At 41.4% G+C, this 15,927-nt stretch overlaps 1 protein-coding gene across 1 annotated transcript in view; it reads right to left on the bottom strand.

The window, feature by feature from the left end:
- Window positions 1-15,927, bottom strand: part of PSTPIP2 (proline-serine-threonine phosphatase interacting protein 2) — a 79,975-nt gene that overhangs the window by 17,933 nt on the left and 46,115 nt on the right. The window contains exons 2-5 of the mRNA XM_060121077.1: window positions 15,301-15,401; window positions 10,157-10,234; window positions 5,815-5,849; window positions 4,291-4,397 (exon numbers count right to left, since the gene is read on the bottom strand). Coding sequence (XP_059977060.1) covers window positions 4,291-4,397; window positions 5,815-5,849; window positions 10,157-10,234; window positions 15,301-15,401 — 321 coding nt within the window. The remainder of the gene's footprint in view (window positions 1-4,290; window positions 4,398-5,814; window positions 5,850-10,156; window positions 10,235-15,300; window positions 15,402-15,927) is intronic.

Here is a 15,927-nt window from a genome sequence, read left to right as displayed (position 1 = left end):
GCCCAAGCAGTATGAAGGGAAGAAATGCTTGTGGGACAGCTAAAAGAAGCTGTTCCCCTACTCTTTACCCCATCTAATCCAGGAAAGGTAAGCTACTCTTCAAGTTCACTTGGGAGCAACTTCTTTGTTGTGGCTGTGATGTTAATACTTTTATTAGTCAAAATAATGGAGCTAATAATAAAAATGTAGCTCTCAGACATAACAGTAGCTCCCATTTATTAAGCACTATTATGTGCTAAGCAACCTTCATGCATCACAACAACTGTGAGTACTCATCCCCATTTTCTTGACAGTAAACTGAGATGGATTAGCTCAGCCAAGGTAATACTCTCAACAAGTAGCAGAGTTGGGATTTGGGCACAGCCAGACTCCTGTGCCCTTGTTCCTAATCATCATCCAAAACTATCATTATCCTTATGATAGCTCTTTAAAACCAAAAGGCCAAGAAATGCAATAATTCCAAATGAGCTACGGCATTGCTCTTATACAAAATTATATAATCCAAAATAATGTTGAAAATGATATTAAAAGATTTCTCTTTCTTCTGGAAAACTAAGATTTTGTCTGTTACCATAGCACACAAACATGGATAGATTTTCAAGATATCTGGATGGAAGGTTTGGGATGGTCTCACTTCAAATATGAACTTTGTGGAATACACGAAACTCCCTTGGGGGAGCCCCAAGGGCCCCTCAGGGAACAGAACAGCCATCTTCCAGCCCAGATGAAATTGAGGGACCAGGAGGTAGCTAATGGTCCCAAGGAGGCTCCAAGGACATGGAGAAGAGACAGGGCTCCAACGTGACCCGACAGGGAAAGACTCATGGGCAGCTCCCTGCCATCAAAGACAGGGAGCTGTGTGGCTCACGTGAGCATCTATGTGCCTCTGCCAGGAGGGGCAGGGTTTATTCATAATAATAAACCCTGATTTTCCCAGGCTCCACAGAGCAGATCAATTAGCAATGTCGGTCCATCCGTGGTCCTTTCTACTCCGAATATACACACTGCCATTCTTCCTGTTTGGGAGCTGCTATTAATTTATAGTTTATGGCCCAAGCCAGGCCTCCTTATCTCCAAGTTCTACGTAACACCTGCTTCAAGCACCTCTCGCGTGTCTACAAAGTTCTACTTCATACCATTCTTCTCTCTGCCTTCAAAGATTCCTGGCACTTGTATGTCGGCAGGATCTTAGAAAGCAGCAGTCCAGCTCTCATCTGACAGGTATGATCCCCAGGGCCCAGGAGGTGATATTGCTCAAGGCCACTCAGTGACACCCAGTCCAGCTCTGTCTGCTATACCACCTTGATTTAATTCTCCTCATGTCCATACTCACTTGTAGGGTGGCCTATTCATGGTGACCCCAGAAAGTCACGAGTTCTCTTTCAGGACTCCTTTTTTTTTTGACCGCACCATGCAGTACGTGGGATCTTAGTTTCCCAACCAGGGATCAAACCCGTGTCCCCTGCAGTGGAAGTGCAGAGTCTTAACTGCCAGGGAAGTCCCCTCTTTCAGGACTCCTTGGGGAAGTTTTTCTTCTAGGACTCATTCTTTCTGCTTAGACCAACTCCAGTAGAAATTTGATTATGTTTTGTTATCAATAACACAAAATAGTGCAAAAACACAATCCTCTATGCTATCAAGTGGGGAGAAGCAAGAGGGAGGGGAAAAGGAAGAAGAGATTTATAAATGACCCAAGTGACCCTGCAGTAAATTACTGACAGAGCTGCTGAGTGGTCTGTTTGTCTACATACATTCAGACTGTACTCTGAAAACTGGAAGTGAAAACCTGCATGACCAAAGAGGTTCCCTTTGGAGACTGCTCTCGACACAGGCAGAACATTCAGCTGTGATCGTCCCTATCTTAATATGGGCACCAAAGGAGAGGATGACTGACCACATGCTGCCTTTGTCAGGCTTAGGACGTTCTGGGCTGGGAAGGAACTCCAGCACCTAAAATGTCAAGCCTCCTGAGAGTGGCTCCGAAGATCCCTCTCTGCCTGCCAACCTCCAGGGGTGAGAGACTCCTCTCTCTCTGCCCTCACCCACACTGCCTTTCACTCTGCTGGCTTTAGCTTCAAGGTCGCTGCCTCCAGAAGGCCTCCCAGACCTATAAATTAGGTTAAGTGTCCCCACTTCATGTTCAGCTGGCACCTTCACTTCCCTACCTTTTAAGGCTCATCACACTTTGTCATGATTATTGTCACGTCAGTCTCTCTAGCCATGCTCTATGCTGTGCGGGAGAGATGGCCATGGCCGCTTTGGTTACCACCCTCAGAAAACAGTAGTTCTGTAAGTGAGTTCACCAAAACTTCTACCAGCCATTCCATCTGCACCTCCCCCGTCCCAGTTTGCTAAAAGAAACTAACTGATGGATTTCCTGGAAATGGCTTAATTTCCAAGAAGTGAGAGACCAGCGCATGCAGGGTTCGACCAGTGAAAATGAGAAGTTAACACTAACACATTTTCTCCGAAAGTTTGCTTTTTTTAAAAAAAAGGTATCAATACAGAAGTGGAACAACCCAGAGTTCATTGCGACACAAGTAATTACAAATTTATTAATGAACTTCGGACTCTGCAAAGAAAGCTCAGAAGGTGTTTTCCTGCTCTTGAGAGCACACAATATAGGGAATTTGGGTGACAGTGGCGGAAGGAGCCCAGGCGCCTCTGTTGCTTAAGAGAATTCAGAACAGTTCTTCTAGCTGTGAGAACTTGGTCTTTGTAACCTGCTAGGAAGGGAAGTTTCAGAAGCCTTGCAAAATTAACAAAACTCTCCTGAAATAACTAAGGCAACCGAGGGCACTTAAGAATGTGAGGAAATGACCCTCTTCTCCTCTTAGGGGAAATCATGTGTGCAGAGACTCTGGTTGTCTAAGGCATTTTGCTTCTGAAAAATTGTAAATCCTTTGGAGAGGCAGGCAGGGCTGGCAATGTCAGCCAAAAAGAGTTTGACCGTCCAGTAGATGGGTGTAATATACATATTATTTTTGCTCTGAAAAGTACTTTAGGTCAGATGCACCCCCTCAAACCTCATACATGAAGCTTGAGTTTGTGTGAAAACACCTGACATGATGTTCCTTAACTGTTGGTTTCTACCCTTCCTTCCTATAAGAGGTATAGCAGTTAAGAGCGGCTCATGAAATGACAATATATGTAAGGCAGTCAGGCTCTTAAGATAGTGCCACCCACTCTGAATGCCAAGTGGCCACCAAGGAAGCTGGAATTAGACTCTGATTTAGAACCACAGGCAAAGTTGCTGAGATTGAGGTAGGGGTAGAGCCAGCTGTTTACTGAATACACACTGCAGACTTCCAGACACTAAAGGGCCAAGATGAAGAAAGATGTCCAAAAAGTCCATGCAGAGCTGTATGGAGAGACCTGGGTGGGAACGTTTGGATGCCAAATAGGGAAGAGCTTATCCCCCACGTGAAGTTCATTCCAACCCTGGAGACCAGTCCAGAAGTTGGCAGTCCAGAGGTTAAGACTCTGTGCTTCTGGTGTGGCCAACAAATTTAAATAATTAATTAATTAAATGTAAAAGTTCTGGAAGGGCCCTATCTGGCTGCCAGGCCAACCTGAATGTACAAGTCTTTAAGGAACAAAACAGAAGGAAGTCAGAACCGTGGTCTAGTCTAAGGAACACTTTAATATAAATCTGGACTTCTTTTCTTGATGCCTATAACTTCCCAAATGTTTACCAGTTTTATTAACTCTTGTTCACTCCCATCTCCTTCCATATAATTGGCCAGAATAAACCCTATAAATGAAAAAGAGCCTGTAAACATCTGCTTTGAGGCCAAAAAGACTTGAATTTCCCAGGGCCTCAGTTTCCCTATTTGTAAAATAGGGTGGTTGGACGACATTATGGTCTCCAGGGAGAACATGGGTCCCCTCCACTTCTTATCCTCCCCTTACTGCCTTGTCCAGGAGGAGGAGTGTGGTCTGAGAACCTACCACCTTGGTAGCACATGCTAGACCCTTATGAAGACAGAGGGGTTCCCCTTTCCAGTCATAGTTTAAACAGTGGCAGCAGATATAAAAAGAAGAGGAAAGCAGGCTGGATCCCTGACTCTTACAGCAATTAAAAAAGAACTGCCCTAACGTGCAAATGGGCACAGAGGCATCACCATCTAGACTGAGTGCCCGTATGGTTCCCAGTAAATAATCTCATAGGTTAAAAGAAGAGTGTGGGTGCTTGAGGGTAGGAAATGGGTCAAGGAGTTTAATGAACAAACAAGCCTGGAATTTTCTGCTGGAAGAACGGCAACATCTTAACACATACGAAAACCCAACCTTTTTTCGCTGTAACTTTTGCTTTTCCCTGAATTCTTCCATCTTCCTGGCCTCTTCTCTTAGAGTCTGTGCAAGCTGAATGTGACTTTGTGCCACACTGTCTATTTCTGCAAAAAGAATTAAAAAAAAAAAAAGATCTACACATGTCTGAATTCAAACCAAAGAAACTATACAAAAAGTTTAAATACATACAAAATGCTAGCGCAAGTGGTAAAGTTAACCTGCTTCACTTGGTCACCAACATTTATTGAGCCCCTCCATGTGCCCAGCATTGCCCTGGCCACCAAGACCGAGCTGGCAAACCTTTAGCTTAGCTTCCTACCACTAACTGCTACTAACCTAGTGCATGCCCAGGGCCAGGGAGAAGCTCATGGAGCTTGCATGCTAGCACACATTACTAAACCCATTACAATTTCAAATTCGATCCTATTTCTCATTACATGACTCTAAGGTTCTTTCCATCTCTAAAATCTCATGAGCCCGTAAGAAATTTATCTCTGGATAGAAAGATTATTGGTGTTTTTCCCTTTATTTTCTTTGTAATAAGCATGGCTTACTTTTTTAATAGAAAAACCGAAATGCTTACCTTTCTTGTTCTAAGAAAACAAACTGAAGATGGCATTAAAGCTAGAAAGACTGACAGATCTGACCTAAGAAAAAATTTTAAACTTGCGTGTGTGTCAAATAACCTTGAACAAGGTTAGAAGGTACATGACAAACTGGAAAAAACATTTGCAATTTATGTAACAAAGGGCTTTCACAAATCAAAATAAATATATATACTCCAGTATTTTTTAAATGGTTAAAAAACATGAAATTTTTAAAAAGATTGGCCAAATAGCCAGTAAACATTTGAAAATGTATTCAGCCTTAAAACTACTGAAAAAACACAAAACTTTAATACCCTGAAAACTATCACTTTTTACCTTTCAGTTTGGCAAAATTTTTAAAGTGTAAAAATTCTTGGTATTGGCAAGCATGGGGAAAAACAGCATTGTTGGTGGGGAAAAAATCAGTAACACCTTTCTGGAGGAAATGTGGTATTTTGTAGAATAAAAATATTTTAAATGTAAGAGTGAGACAGATCTGCATAAACTGAAACGGAAAGATGTCTAGAACCACTCAACTAGCTACAGAAACATGTTAAGCACATACTGTGCCACATTAAAGTCCTTAGCTTGGAAGCATGAAGAACAGAAGGACTTGAAGTCTTAAATTCGGAGTAACAGGCCCAGGGAATACTAGAACTGGACAGGACCCCTGGAAGATCAGTGCCAGGGCCTCACCCTGAGTTTGCAGTGTGAGAACCATTGCCCTAAGTAAGACAAATGTACATCATAACGTGCAAGTGTGGACCGTTCTCCAGCTCATTTCAACTCTGAGGGGCTATTCCTCACCTTAGGAGTTGCTCTGATTTTTTTTTTTTCACCCAGTATGAGATTGCTGTTCAAATTAAAACCCACCTTTGACGACAGACACAGAGCTTGCCAAAGACAGCAAATACATTTTTAAAGAATCACTTACGTAGCTTGAAGACGTCAAGGGCCCGCTTCAGGGTGCTTAAAAAAAAAGCACATATATAATTTCGGTTCTGGAAATTGGCTGTATAACCTTATTATAATGCCATTGTGTGTTTCTCCCAGCCCACATCTTAACTGATAGCCTATGGTCTGATCTTTGCCTGGGAGCTTGAGAAGACACCAAAAGATCAAGACTTCTTCAGTCCAGTTTCCTCTCTCTTACCCTTTCAGTCCCAGGCACAAGCATCATAAATGCTTCACTGTCTACCTGGGTGGAGCCAGATGCCAAAATTCTTTATGCTTCATTTCTCCCAACAATAATATGGGAGTTATGGTCCCTTTCTCATAAGAATACCAGTCATTCTTTAAAGTATGGTAATTAGAAATATGAATACATAAAGGAAGGATTCAAACTGTGGCTCCTGATCACCTCCTTTTTCATCCATTCTTCAATCAACACATACTTACTGCACATAAACTATGGGCCAAGGCATTGCATTAGATGTTGGTGATTCAACAGTACAAGACAGATATTGTCCCAGACTTAAGAGTCTTAACAGAGGAGACAGACATTAAACACATTGATTTAGTGTTCCACCGCTGATGAACAAACTACCACAAATTTAGCAGCTTAAAACAAGACACATTTCTTACCTCACAGTTTCTGTGGAGAAGACCAAACTCATTTTTCATACCTTCTCTCCATCTCCCCGCTCCTTTCCCTCATAACCCATGGCTCCTCCTCCCTTATAGCTCGCCCTTGCCCATGGTTTTAGTTCACCCCCATCCTACACTTCCTTAATAAGCCTCCTTTCAGGGCTTCCTTGGTGGTGCAGTGGTTGAGAGTCCGCCTGCCAATGCAGGGGACACAGGTTCGTGCCCCGGTCCAGGAAGATCCCACATGCCGCGGAGTGGCTGGGCCCGTAAGCCATGGCCGCTGAGCCTGCGCGTCTGGAGCCTGTGCTCCGCAAGGGGATAGGCCACAACAGTGAGAGGCTCACGTATCACAAAAAAAAATAAAATTAAAAAAAAATAAGCCTCCTTTTAAGGTGAAGTGGCCCTGGGGATTTTCTTGCTCACTGCCACCTTCATGGAGGCATATCTCACTGGGCTCACTCCAGCCACTCAAGAAGGAATGGGACTTAGTGAAGTCATGGTCCCCCAGCCCCTAGCCACAACAGCATGGGATCATGGATCATATTCTATATGCATATATGTAGGTGGAAAGTTCTGCTATTTTGCAAACTAATAACCCTTGTATCTTCCAGCTGGCCCCTTCTTTTAGCTACACCTCATTTTTCTCACTCTGTTTATTTGTCCCAAAACAAAGCGTTCTTATTTCTCCCTGCCTTTTCTCACATAAACATTCCCAGTTATTATAAACACACTAAGCAGAAAAACATAACTGCACAGTCTCCATACACTTTATCCATCTTATGATACAATTTTTCAAGGAATGCAATGCACTAGAAAAGTGTCCATATCCAAACAAATGCACAAGTGGCCCAGAAGGATGAATGAGCCCCACTGGAGAGCAGACTTATGACTGGAATTAGTGAGGGAGAAAGATGGCTATGGCTGCAGATACAACTAGAAGTCTTCCCCATAGTGAGTTGTGGAGTTGGAAAGTGACTTAGAGATAAAGTCTGTTCAGGGTCTAAAATTTTTCTCCTACCCTAAGTGACTGCCTAAAACGCCACTAAAATAGAAGCCCCAAACTCCCTTTAGTTTGTCATCAGCTTTGTTGTCCCACACCATCACTTTATTGCTGTTTCCCATGTCCAAAACTGACGACCATCTGAGGATAGAATCTGAACCTTGGGGATGGTGTTCTCTCAACGTCCATGCCCTCTTCTCCCTGGTGTTCTCCTTAACTGTGGGAAAAGAAAATATTCTGCCACCTTTTAATAAGCACTTTGGCCTTAAACCCTAACAGGGCCCATCAGAAAGCTGAAGTCTCTCAAAGTGGTCGATGCGGTGAAAAAATCCTATTTAGTCCCTGGACAAACAAAGTCGTGCACTCTCATCTAGGGCACCTTCCTAAAGGTCATCCTGGAGGTGACAAAAACAGAAGTACCTGAATGGCCTTTCACTTCCACCTTGGAAACACAGTCCCCAGGTCTCATATCCTGTTGCACCTTCCTCTCTGAGGAATTCTTAGAAGGAAAACTGACAGGCTTTCGTCACAGAAGAGAATGGCGCTATAGTCTCTTAATGAATTTACCAAGTTTAAGTCAAATGTGCAAGAAATATCGCTTTGGATCAGACTCATTCTGCCAAATATATTTTTCAAGAAGTACTATGTGAGAGAATATGGCTATTTTCCAACACATCACCTAAAATTTTTTTGGATATCTTCCCAAATGGCTTATGCTTCTTTATGAATAAACAAGTTTTTGGATCAAGTGACCCACTAATCTTCCTTGAAAGTATCTAAACCCTCCTTGAATAACAGTGAAACCTACCTAATACTATGCAATTCTGACCTCAAACATAGAAATGTTTTACATATTCAAAAAAGAAACTAAACCAAGCAGGAAAAGAAAATAATCCTTAAAATTTAAAACAAACAAACTTAACTATATATAAAACTGTTTACATAATCACACAGAAAATAGTATTTTATATGACCTTAGAACACAGTGTTCTTAGTGGGATATAAGGTCAAGAAGAACTGCAAAAAGAACTGCAAAGAAATGTTAAGTTTCATTCAGAAGTTTTATTGTTAGTAGCAGTTTAATATTATTATTTTGAAACATTTTACTAAATATTGTCATATAAAGCAAATAATTCTGCTAATATTGTCAGGAACCAAGATTTTTCAGTGCAAGAGGAAATAAATATAAAATGAAAGAAGTTAAGTGAACTGTAAAGTTAATTAGAATTGGAAATATCAATATGAACTCAGGCTTTTAAAATCTGTCCCCTGAAACAGCCTAGAAACAGTGACACCTCTGTGACAATGACCAACTCTAGAACTCAGAGTTTCATCTCTAAATATGATTAATCATGAAAGGAAAACCTGCAGAAATATGTGGAAAAATAGCTGACTCCAGGTTTAAATTCACCAAAAAACTACATTAAGAAAATATGACAAGTATGAATAATTGTTAAATCTGGGTGATGGATTCACAGCCATTCATTACGTTTGTCTTTTTACTTTTCAGTGTGTTTTAAATGTTTTCATTTAAAACATCAAAAATATATAGAATATAATCAACAAACAAATTCTCCTTGTACTAATGTCCTATGTCTGAGGGTAACAAGTTTTTAAGGTTTATGTAACTGTTAATATTTTAAATATCTCCCAATGTTTTCCTCCTCCTCAATAATCCAGTACTTTGTAGTCTGGGATAAGTGAGTGAGTGTGTGTGTGTGTGTGTGTGTGTGTGTGTGTGTGTGTGTGTGTGTGTGTGTGTGTGTGTGTGTGTGTGTGTGTGTGTGTGTGTGTGTGTGTGTGTGTGTGTGTGTGTGTGGACACAGACCTCAGGGTGTCTCTGCAGCTGTCTACAGCACAGCCAAAGCAGTGTGCATGTCAGCATGAGGTGTGATTACATCTGCAGAGATCTTCAAAGGTCTGCCTAAACAATTTCCCCCTAGTCTCCCTCCATATGCTATGTTAGAGAAGGAATTTAGAAATTTCCATGTGAGTAGGACTGGCTACATAATTTATGAGGCCCACTGCAAAATGAAAATGTAGGACCCCTTGTTTATAAATCACTAAGAATTTCAAACAGTGACAGCAAAGAGCATTAAACCAATTATGAAGCCTATCTATGTGTGAGATCCTATACGACTGCCCATGAAGCCAGCCCTGTATACGAGGGAGTGCGTTCCTAAAGTAGGCACCATGTCTGGCCACCTCTGTATCCTCAGAGTATTCAATGAATGATGGAAGAATAAATAATTGTGGTAAAGAAATCTCACACTGGTGGTGAGAACTATGAAATAGTGCAAAGAGAGTCTCTTGTAGCTATCACAAACTATGGGTGTGTTTTATACACACACACACATACATATATATATACATATAAATAAAACAAGAATACCCTCTCTATTAAACTTCTAGCATAAAATTATGTATAATTCTACCTATAAAAAGTATACATAGGAAAGGTCTTCAAGGAAAATTTAGAAAATATTAATGGGTTATGGCTTCATAATTCATTTCAGCTTTCTTTCTATTTTTCTATATTTTTTTCACAACTGGAAATAAAAAAAAAAAATTAAAATTTTTTTTTCACCCAACACACTTCACCCTACTGGCCAGCTCTGCCTGCTGAAGTGATGGGGGCTCCTGAGTGGTATCAGCCACCCTAGAAACCAGAAAGAAATGTGGCACCTACTTGGTCTCAGACTGTCCACATGGCTTCTTCCTAGAGAGGCCGAGCAGATCTTTGCCGTATTTCTCTTCAATTGATGCCCTAAAAGGAACATAAAAGAGGGTTATGAGTCCTTCTCAGGGCTGATTCTTATTTCAGACACATGGCACTTCCCTTGAAGGCAAAACTGTACCCTTGACAGTAGAAGCTCAGATATGACACAATTCTCTAAAATGTGAAACTCCCCTCTACAGAACCAGGAGGAACTGTAAAAGAACAGTGGCCTTCATCTCTAAGGTGTTCTTCTCCAGCAAAAAGTCTCTAGCTTGAATATTAAAGCCAGACCAAGCATGGCCCCTTGACCAATACTGGCTGGCACATTACAGAATAATTTTCAAAACTATGATCCATAATTTATATAAATAATCTATATAAATCTATATAGATATAAAATATACCTTTTTTTAAGTGGAGTAAAAGATATTTCCACGAAATGCTGCAATCCTAAGGCCCACCCCTCCCATCTTCTCTAAGAGCATCCTTTAACCAACCTATAGAGTTCCTCATTCATAGTCAATTCAAATACACAGCTAAACCATACCAAAGAGAGGGGAATTTCAGAATATAAACCCTGAAGCTGGCATGTCTCACAAGAACATCTGCTTGTTACTCGGTGTGGCACAGGTCTGTGTAAAGCACAAAACATCCCTCACTTCCCCCCTTCCCCTAGCCTCATGGCCCTCTGTCACCATCTCCACTTTGTGTCCCAGCCCCAGCCTTATCTAAACCCTTTAAGCTCATCTACCCCACTTTCTTCAAATTAAAAAAAAAAAGTATATTATGAATACATTCTCACTGCAAAAGACTCACACAACACAAAGTCATATGGAATAAAACACAAAAAGTCCCCCTTCACGCTATCCCCCAATCCCACTCCTCTCCCCAGAGGGAGCCACTGCTAAGCTTGGTATGTACCTTTCCAGTCCTTTTTCTGCATTTACATAACTATATCTCACAAATACACAACTTTTTATGGTTACATAATTGAGATCATTCTATTATTTGCTGTTCTGTTTTTCACCTAGTAATAAATACACCATTTAGATCTTTCCTTATCAGTACATGCTAACCACCATGTTCATAATATGGAGTTTTCCACAGTTCAGGGTCACCCTATTTGTTTTTTCATTACTGCCAAAAAAAAGCTAAATGAACATCCTCAGACAGATATTCATGGGCATCTCTGAGAATGTTTCTCTAGGCTAGGACTTCTGAGAAAGTGGATTTACTAGATCAGAGGAATATGTGTTTTAAATTTTGGAAAACAGTGCCAAATCGCCCTCCAAAAAAGCCTTCTCAATTTATATTCCCACCAAAAGTGTGTAAGAGTCCCATTCCCAGAAACCCTCCCCCACACTGGATATTATAATTCCTTTTTAATTATTACCAGTCTTTAGTGACAGAGGTTAAAAAAAACTCTCATTTTAATTTGCTTTTCCTTGAGTTCTAGCGTGATTATGCATTTTATATATTTATTGGACATTTGTATATATTCTTCTATGAGTTACCTACTCATATCATCCCAATTTTTTTTTTTTTTTTTTTTTTTTTTTCTGTATGCGGGCCTCTCACTGTTGTGGCCTCTCCCGTTGTGGAGCACAGGCTCTGGACGCGCAGGCTCAGTGGCCATGGCTCACGGGCCCAGCCGCTCTGCAGCATGTGGGATCCTCCTGGACAGGGGCACGAACCCGCGTCCCCTGCATCGGCAGGTGGACTCTCAACCACTGCGCCACCAGGGAAGCCCTATCGCAATTTTTTAACTGAGTGTTTTGCCTTTTTCCTATTATTTTGTAGAAGTTCTTTATTATGAATATCAATACTTATTCTTACATGTTATAAAGTTTCTCCCACTCTCATCTGTCCTTTCTAAATAATGACCTTATCCATTTTATTAAAATGATACATGCTCATTATTCAAAAATAAGGAAAAAGAAAAATACATAGAAGAAAGCAACAAACTGTCCAAAATTCCACCAACTAAAAATAATTAGTATTAACACCGGGTGATGATTGTAATGGACATTTCTTTATGCAGATATGCAGGCAGGAAGGATGGACAGACAGGCATGAGTAATTTTAAAAGAATGAGACTATATTCTACATGCTATTTAAAAATAAAGTATTAAGCCTGATTTTATTTAAATTTCACAGAAGAAAAGAAAACTGAAAGGAAGCTGAAGGAATTGCTGAATTTCAAATAACTGTTTCTTTGCCACAGGAAAAATTAATTCCTAAAATATCCTTCTAAAGCTAAAAAGGAGTTTATGAAAATAATTAAGGGGATTGAGACATTAAAATATTTTAATGACCTATTTCAGTTTTTGACAGTTTCAGATGTTTGAGAGCCCGCCCGTGAAAGGATGAGATGATTAGCACTATCGTACCTCCACCTCCTCCTTGATAATGTTTACATTATTTTTACTTCATTTGTGTCTATAACACACGCTGTTCTCCAATCATAATTCCCCCAGTTGTGTAGTCTTAACTATTTATTAAAATGGATGTGATGCTCACCACCAGTCCTATTACCATAGCTTTTCCATCCCTAAGATTTGTATTTTGGTTCATTTCTTCACTTTGTGATCTTTTGGCTGAATTTCATCACTTTGTGACCTTTTGCCAAAATGGCTCAGAAGGAAGGGCATCAGTATTTCCTGAGTTCTTTCATATTTGAAACCATTTACCTGTGGCCTTCACATTTGAAATTATTATTTTTTACTTTTTATTGAAGTATAGTTGATTTACCAGGTTGTGTTACTTTCAGGCGTACAGCAAAGTGATTCAGTTATACATATACATATATCTATATATGTTATTTTTCAGTTTCTTTTCCATTACAGGTTATTACAAGATATCGAATATAGTTCCCAGTGCTATACAGTAGGTACTTGTTGTTTATCTATTTTATATATAGTAGTGTGTATCTGTTAACCTCACACACCTAATTTATCCTCCCCCCACCTTTCTCCTTTGGTAACCATAAGTTTGTTTTCTATGTCTGTGAGTCTGTTTCTGTTTTGTAAATAAGTTTATTTTTATCTTTTCTAGATTCCACCTGTAAGTGTTATCATAGGATATTTGTCTTTCTCTGTCTTACTTCACTTAGTGTGATAATCTCTAGGTTGATCCATGTTGCCGCAAATGGCATTATTTTATTCTTTTCTACGACTGAGTAGTGTTCCATTGTATATATGTACCACAGGTTCTTTATCCATTCATCTGTTGATGGACATTTAGGTTGCTTCCATGTCTTGGCTCTTGTAAATAGTGCTGCAATGAACCCTGGGGTGCATGTATCTTTTCAAATTAGAGTCTTCGTCTCTTCCAGATATATGCTCCAGAATGGGACTGCTGGATCATACGGTAACTCAATTTTTAGTTTTTTGAGGAACCCCTATACTGTTCTCCACAGTGGCTGCACCAATTTACATCCTTACCAACAGTGTAGGAGGGTTCCCTTTTCTCCACACCCTCTCCAACATTTATTATTTGTAGACTTTTTGATGATGGTGTGGCCTTTATATCTGAATGACAACCTCGCTGGTGTAATGAATGTTCTTAAACTTTCCCTCAGAACTCTGCTGAACTTGTTCCATTGGCTTCCATCATTGAAGAGAAACCCAAGGCCATCCAGATTCCCTGCTGCTCATTCCTATTTCAAAAACTGGTTCATTTCTTTCCTAGATACTTGAAGTATTCTTTCTTTAACTAAATAACTTAACCAGGATGAATGTTAATGTTGACTCTTAAATAATCATAATCAATATTGATTACTGTGTATCAATGTTTCCTGGTTTATAGTGTGTGCCCTTGAGATCTATTTAGTTCTTCTACATTCCATGAAATTTTTCCTGGATTCTCTCTCTGAATACTTTTATTATTCCCTTTTGGTAAATTTTCTACTTGGGATCAGTTACCCAGATTTTGGAGTGGCTTTGTCTATCTGTTCTTGAGTTTGGGGCCCTGGTTTTTTTGCTCTTTTTGACTTCATATCTTCCTTCCTCCCTCTCTCCCTTCTTCTCTCCCTCCTTTTTTTTGGCCGAGGTAATTTGCACGGCTGTTGCGTCATTTGGGTTTACCTTGCTCCTGGTACTGTGGGCAACCCTATCTACTTGCTCTGAAACCATGCGCGCGAATTCTCTTTTCTGCCCTTCTGATCTTATACATTACCTTCCCCTCACTACCACAGCTTGAGCAAGAATCCTGTGTTTTCTTGGGCCTCTACTCTTGGATTCTAGTTCTAAATTTTTTGCCCACTCCTGATAATGTAGAGTGAAACACACCTGAAACTGACTCTAGTTGTAAAAAAGGATGCATTTTGGGCTTCCCTGGTGGCGCAGTGGTTGAGAGTCCGCCTGCCGATGCAGGGGACACGGGTTCGTGTCCCGGTCTGGGAGGATCCCACGTGCCGCGGAGCGGCAGGGACCGTGAGCCATGGCTGCTGAGCCTGCACGTCCGGAGCCTGTGCTCCGCAACGGGAGAGGCCACAACAGTGAGAGGCCTGCGTACTGCAAAAAAAAGAAAAGGAAAGGAAGGGAAGAGAAGGGGAGCGGAGGGAATCCTCTAAAGCATGCCAGATCCCCCAGGCCACCAAGCCCACCACCCTGCGGAGCACCACTACTGGCCCCTGCACCTTTCCCACCACCGCAGCTCAGTGGTCTCTGAGCCAGGCTCTGCCTCCCTGTCACTGCACAGGCCCTGCTCACCGCCCTCCCATAGACACCTGGGTGTTCCTCCACAGACCAAAGCCATCTCTTCCTCGAGTTAAGGGACACTTCAAGATCTCCTCCTCCATGACGCTGGCCCTCCGTTTTTGCCAGTCGTCCCAAGCTCTCCTCTCCCGTGAGGTCTCTCAGTATCATACGTATCACAAAACTTAGTATTTTATTATATTTTGTTTGCCGTTTCATTCATAAATCTTATCTCTTGAACAGCTTCCTAAAAGCTTTAGGACAAAGATATCATTTACTTCTTGGGGATCGATCGTTCCATAACTTTACAGCAGAGGGTTTTGTGGACCATTAAAAACAAACAAAACCAGTAAACTGTCCTTGTCTGTGTGGGAGTGTTTTGTCCACCCTCTGTCTTCAGAGAGAAACAACATGTACCTTTCTTTTAAAAAGTCTTCAAACTCTTTGCAGTTCTTGCGGCCATTGTTCAGATGCTGGATGATGGTCTCATAGCCAATGCTGCTGAGGATGTCTGAACTCTGGTGAGAAAAACAACACTGTGTGAGACGGGGAGTGTGGTGACGGCAGCCCCGAGGCCTGAAGCGTGGACAGGGCAGGGCACAGGGAAGCTGGCCATGGGGAGTTGCTGAAACACTTACCTCCAAGGCACATGTGACCAAAAAGGACAAAATAGAAGAAGTTCAGAGTGCATGTAGCTATGGAAAAGTTTTTAAAATTATGAAACCATAGGGCCACGAAACAGGAAGGAAGTGACAGAGGACTGAGAGGCACATGGACGAGGGAGCTGGCTGGGCTTGGGGCCCCTCCCTGGGTCCCCACATGCCCTGATCAGGCCAGGCAGGGAGCAGGAACTGAGCCCCCTTCCAGCCTTCTGCTGAGTGACCCTCTATCCCACGGGGGGAAACTCAGTTACACCACAGGTCCATTTTAACCAGGGATACACAGTGTTCACTGTGTCCTCACACCTGTCACAGAGCTTGACCCTGACATCTCTTCCCAAAGCCAAGAAGCCTGGTGTGAGGGTTGAGGGCACTGTTGAGCCAC

This window comes from Lagenorhynchus albirostris, chromosome 14 (genome assembly GCF_949774975.1).
Source record: "Lagenorhynchus albirostris chromosome 14, mLagAlb1.1, whole genome shotgun sequence".
Lineage (NCBI taxonomy): Eukaryota > Metazoa > Chordata > Mammalia > Artiodactyla > Delphinidae > Lagenorhynchus > Lagenorhynchus albirostris.
The sequence above is the reverse complement of the archived record's forward strand: the minus strand, read 5'-3'. Positions and strand labels throughout refer to the sequence as shown.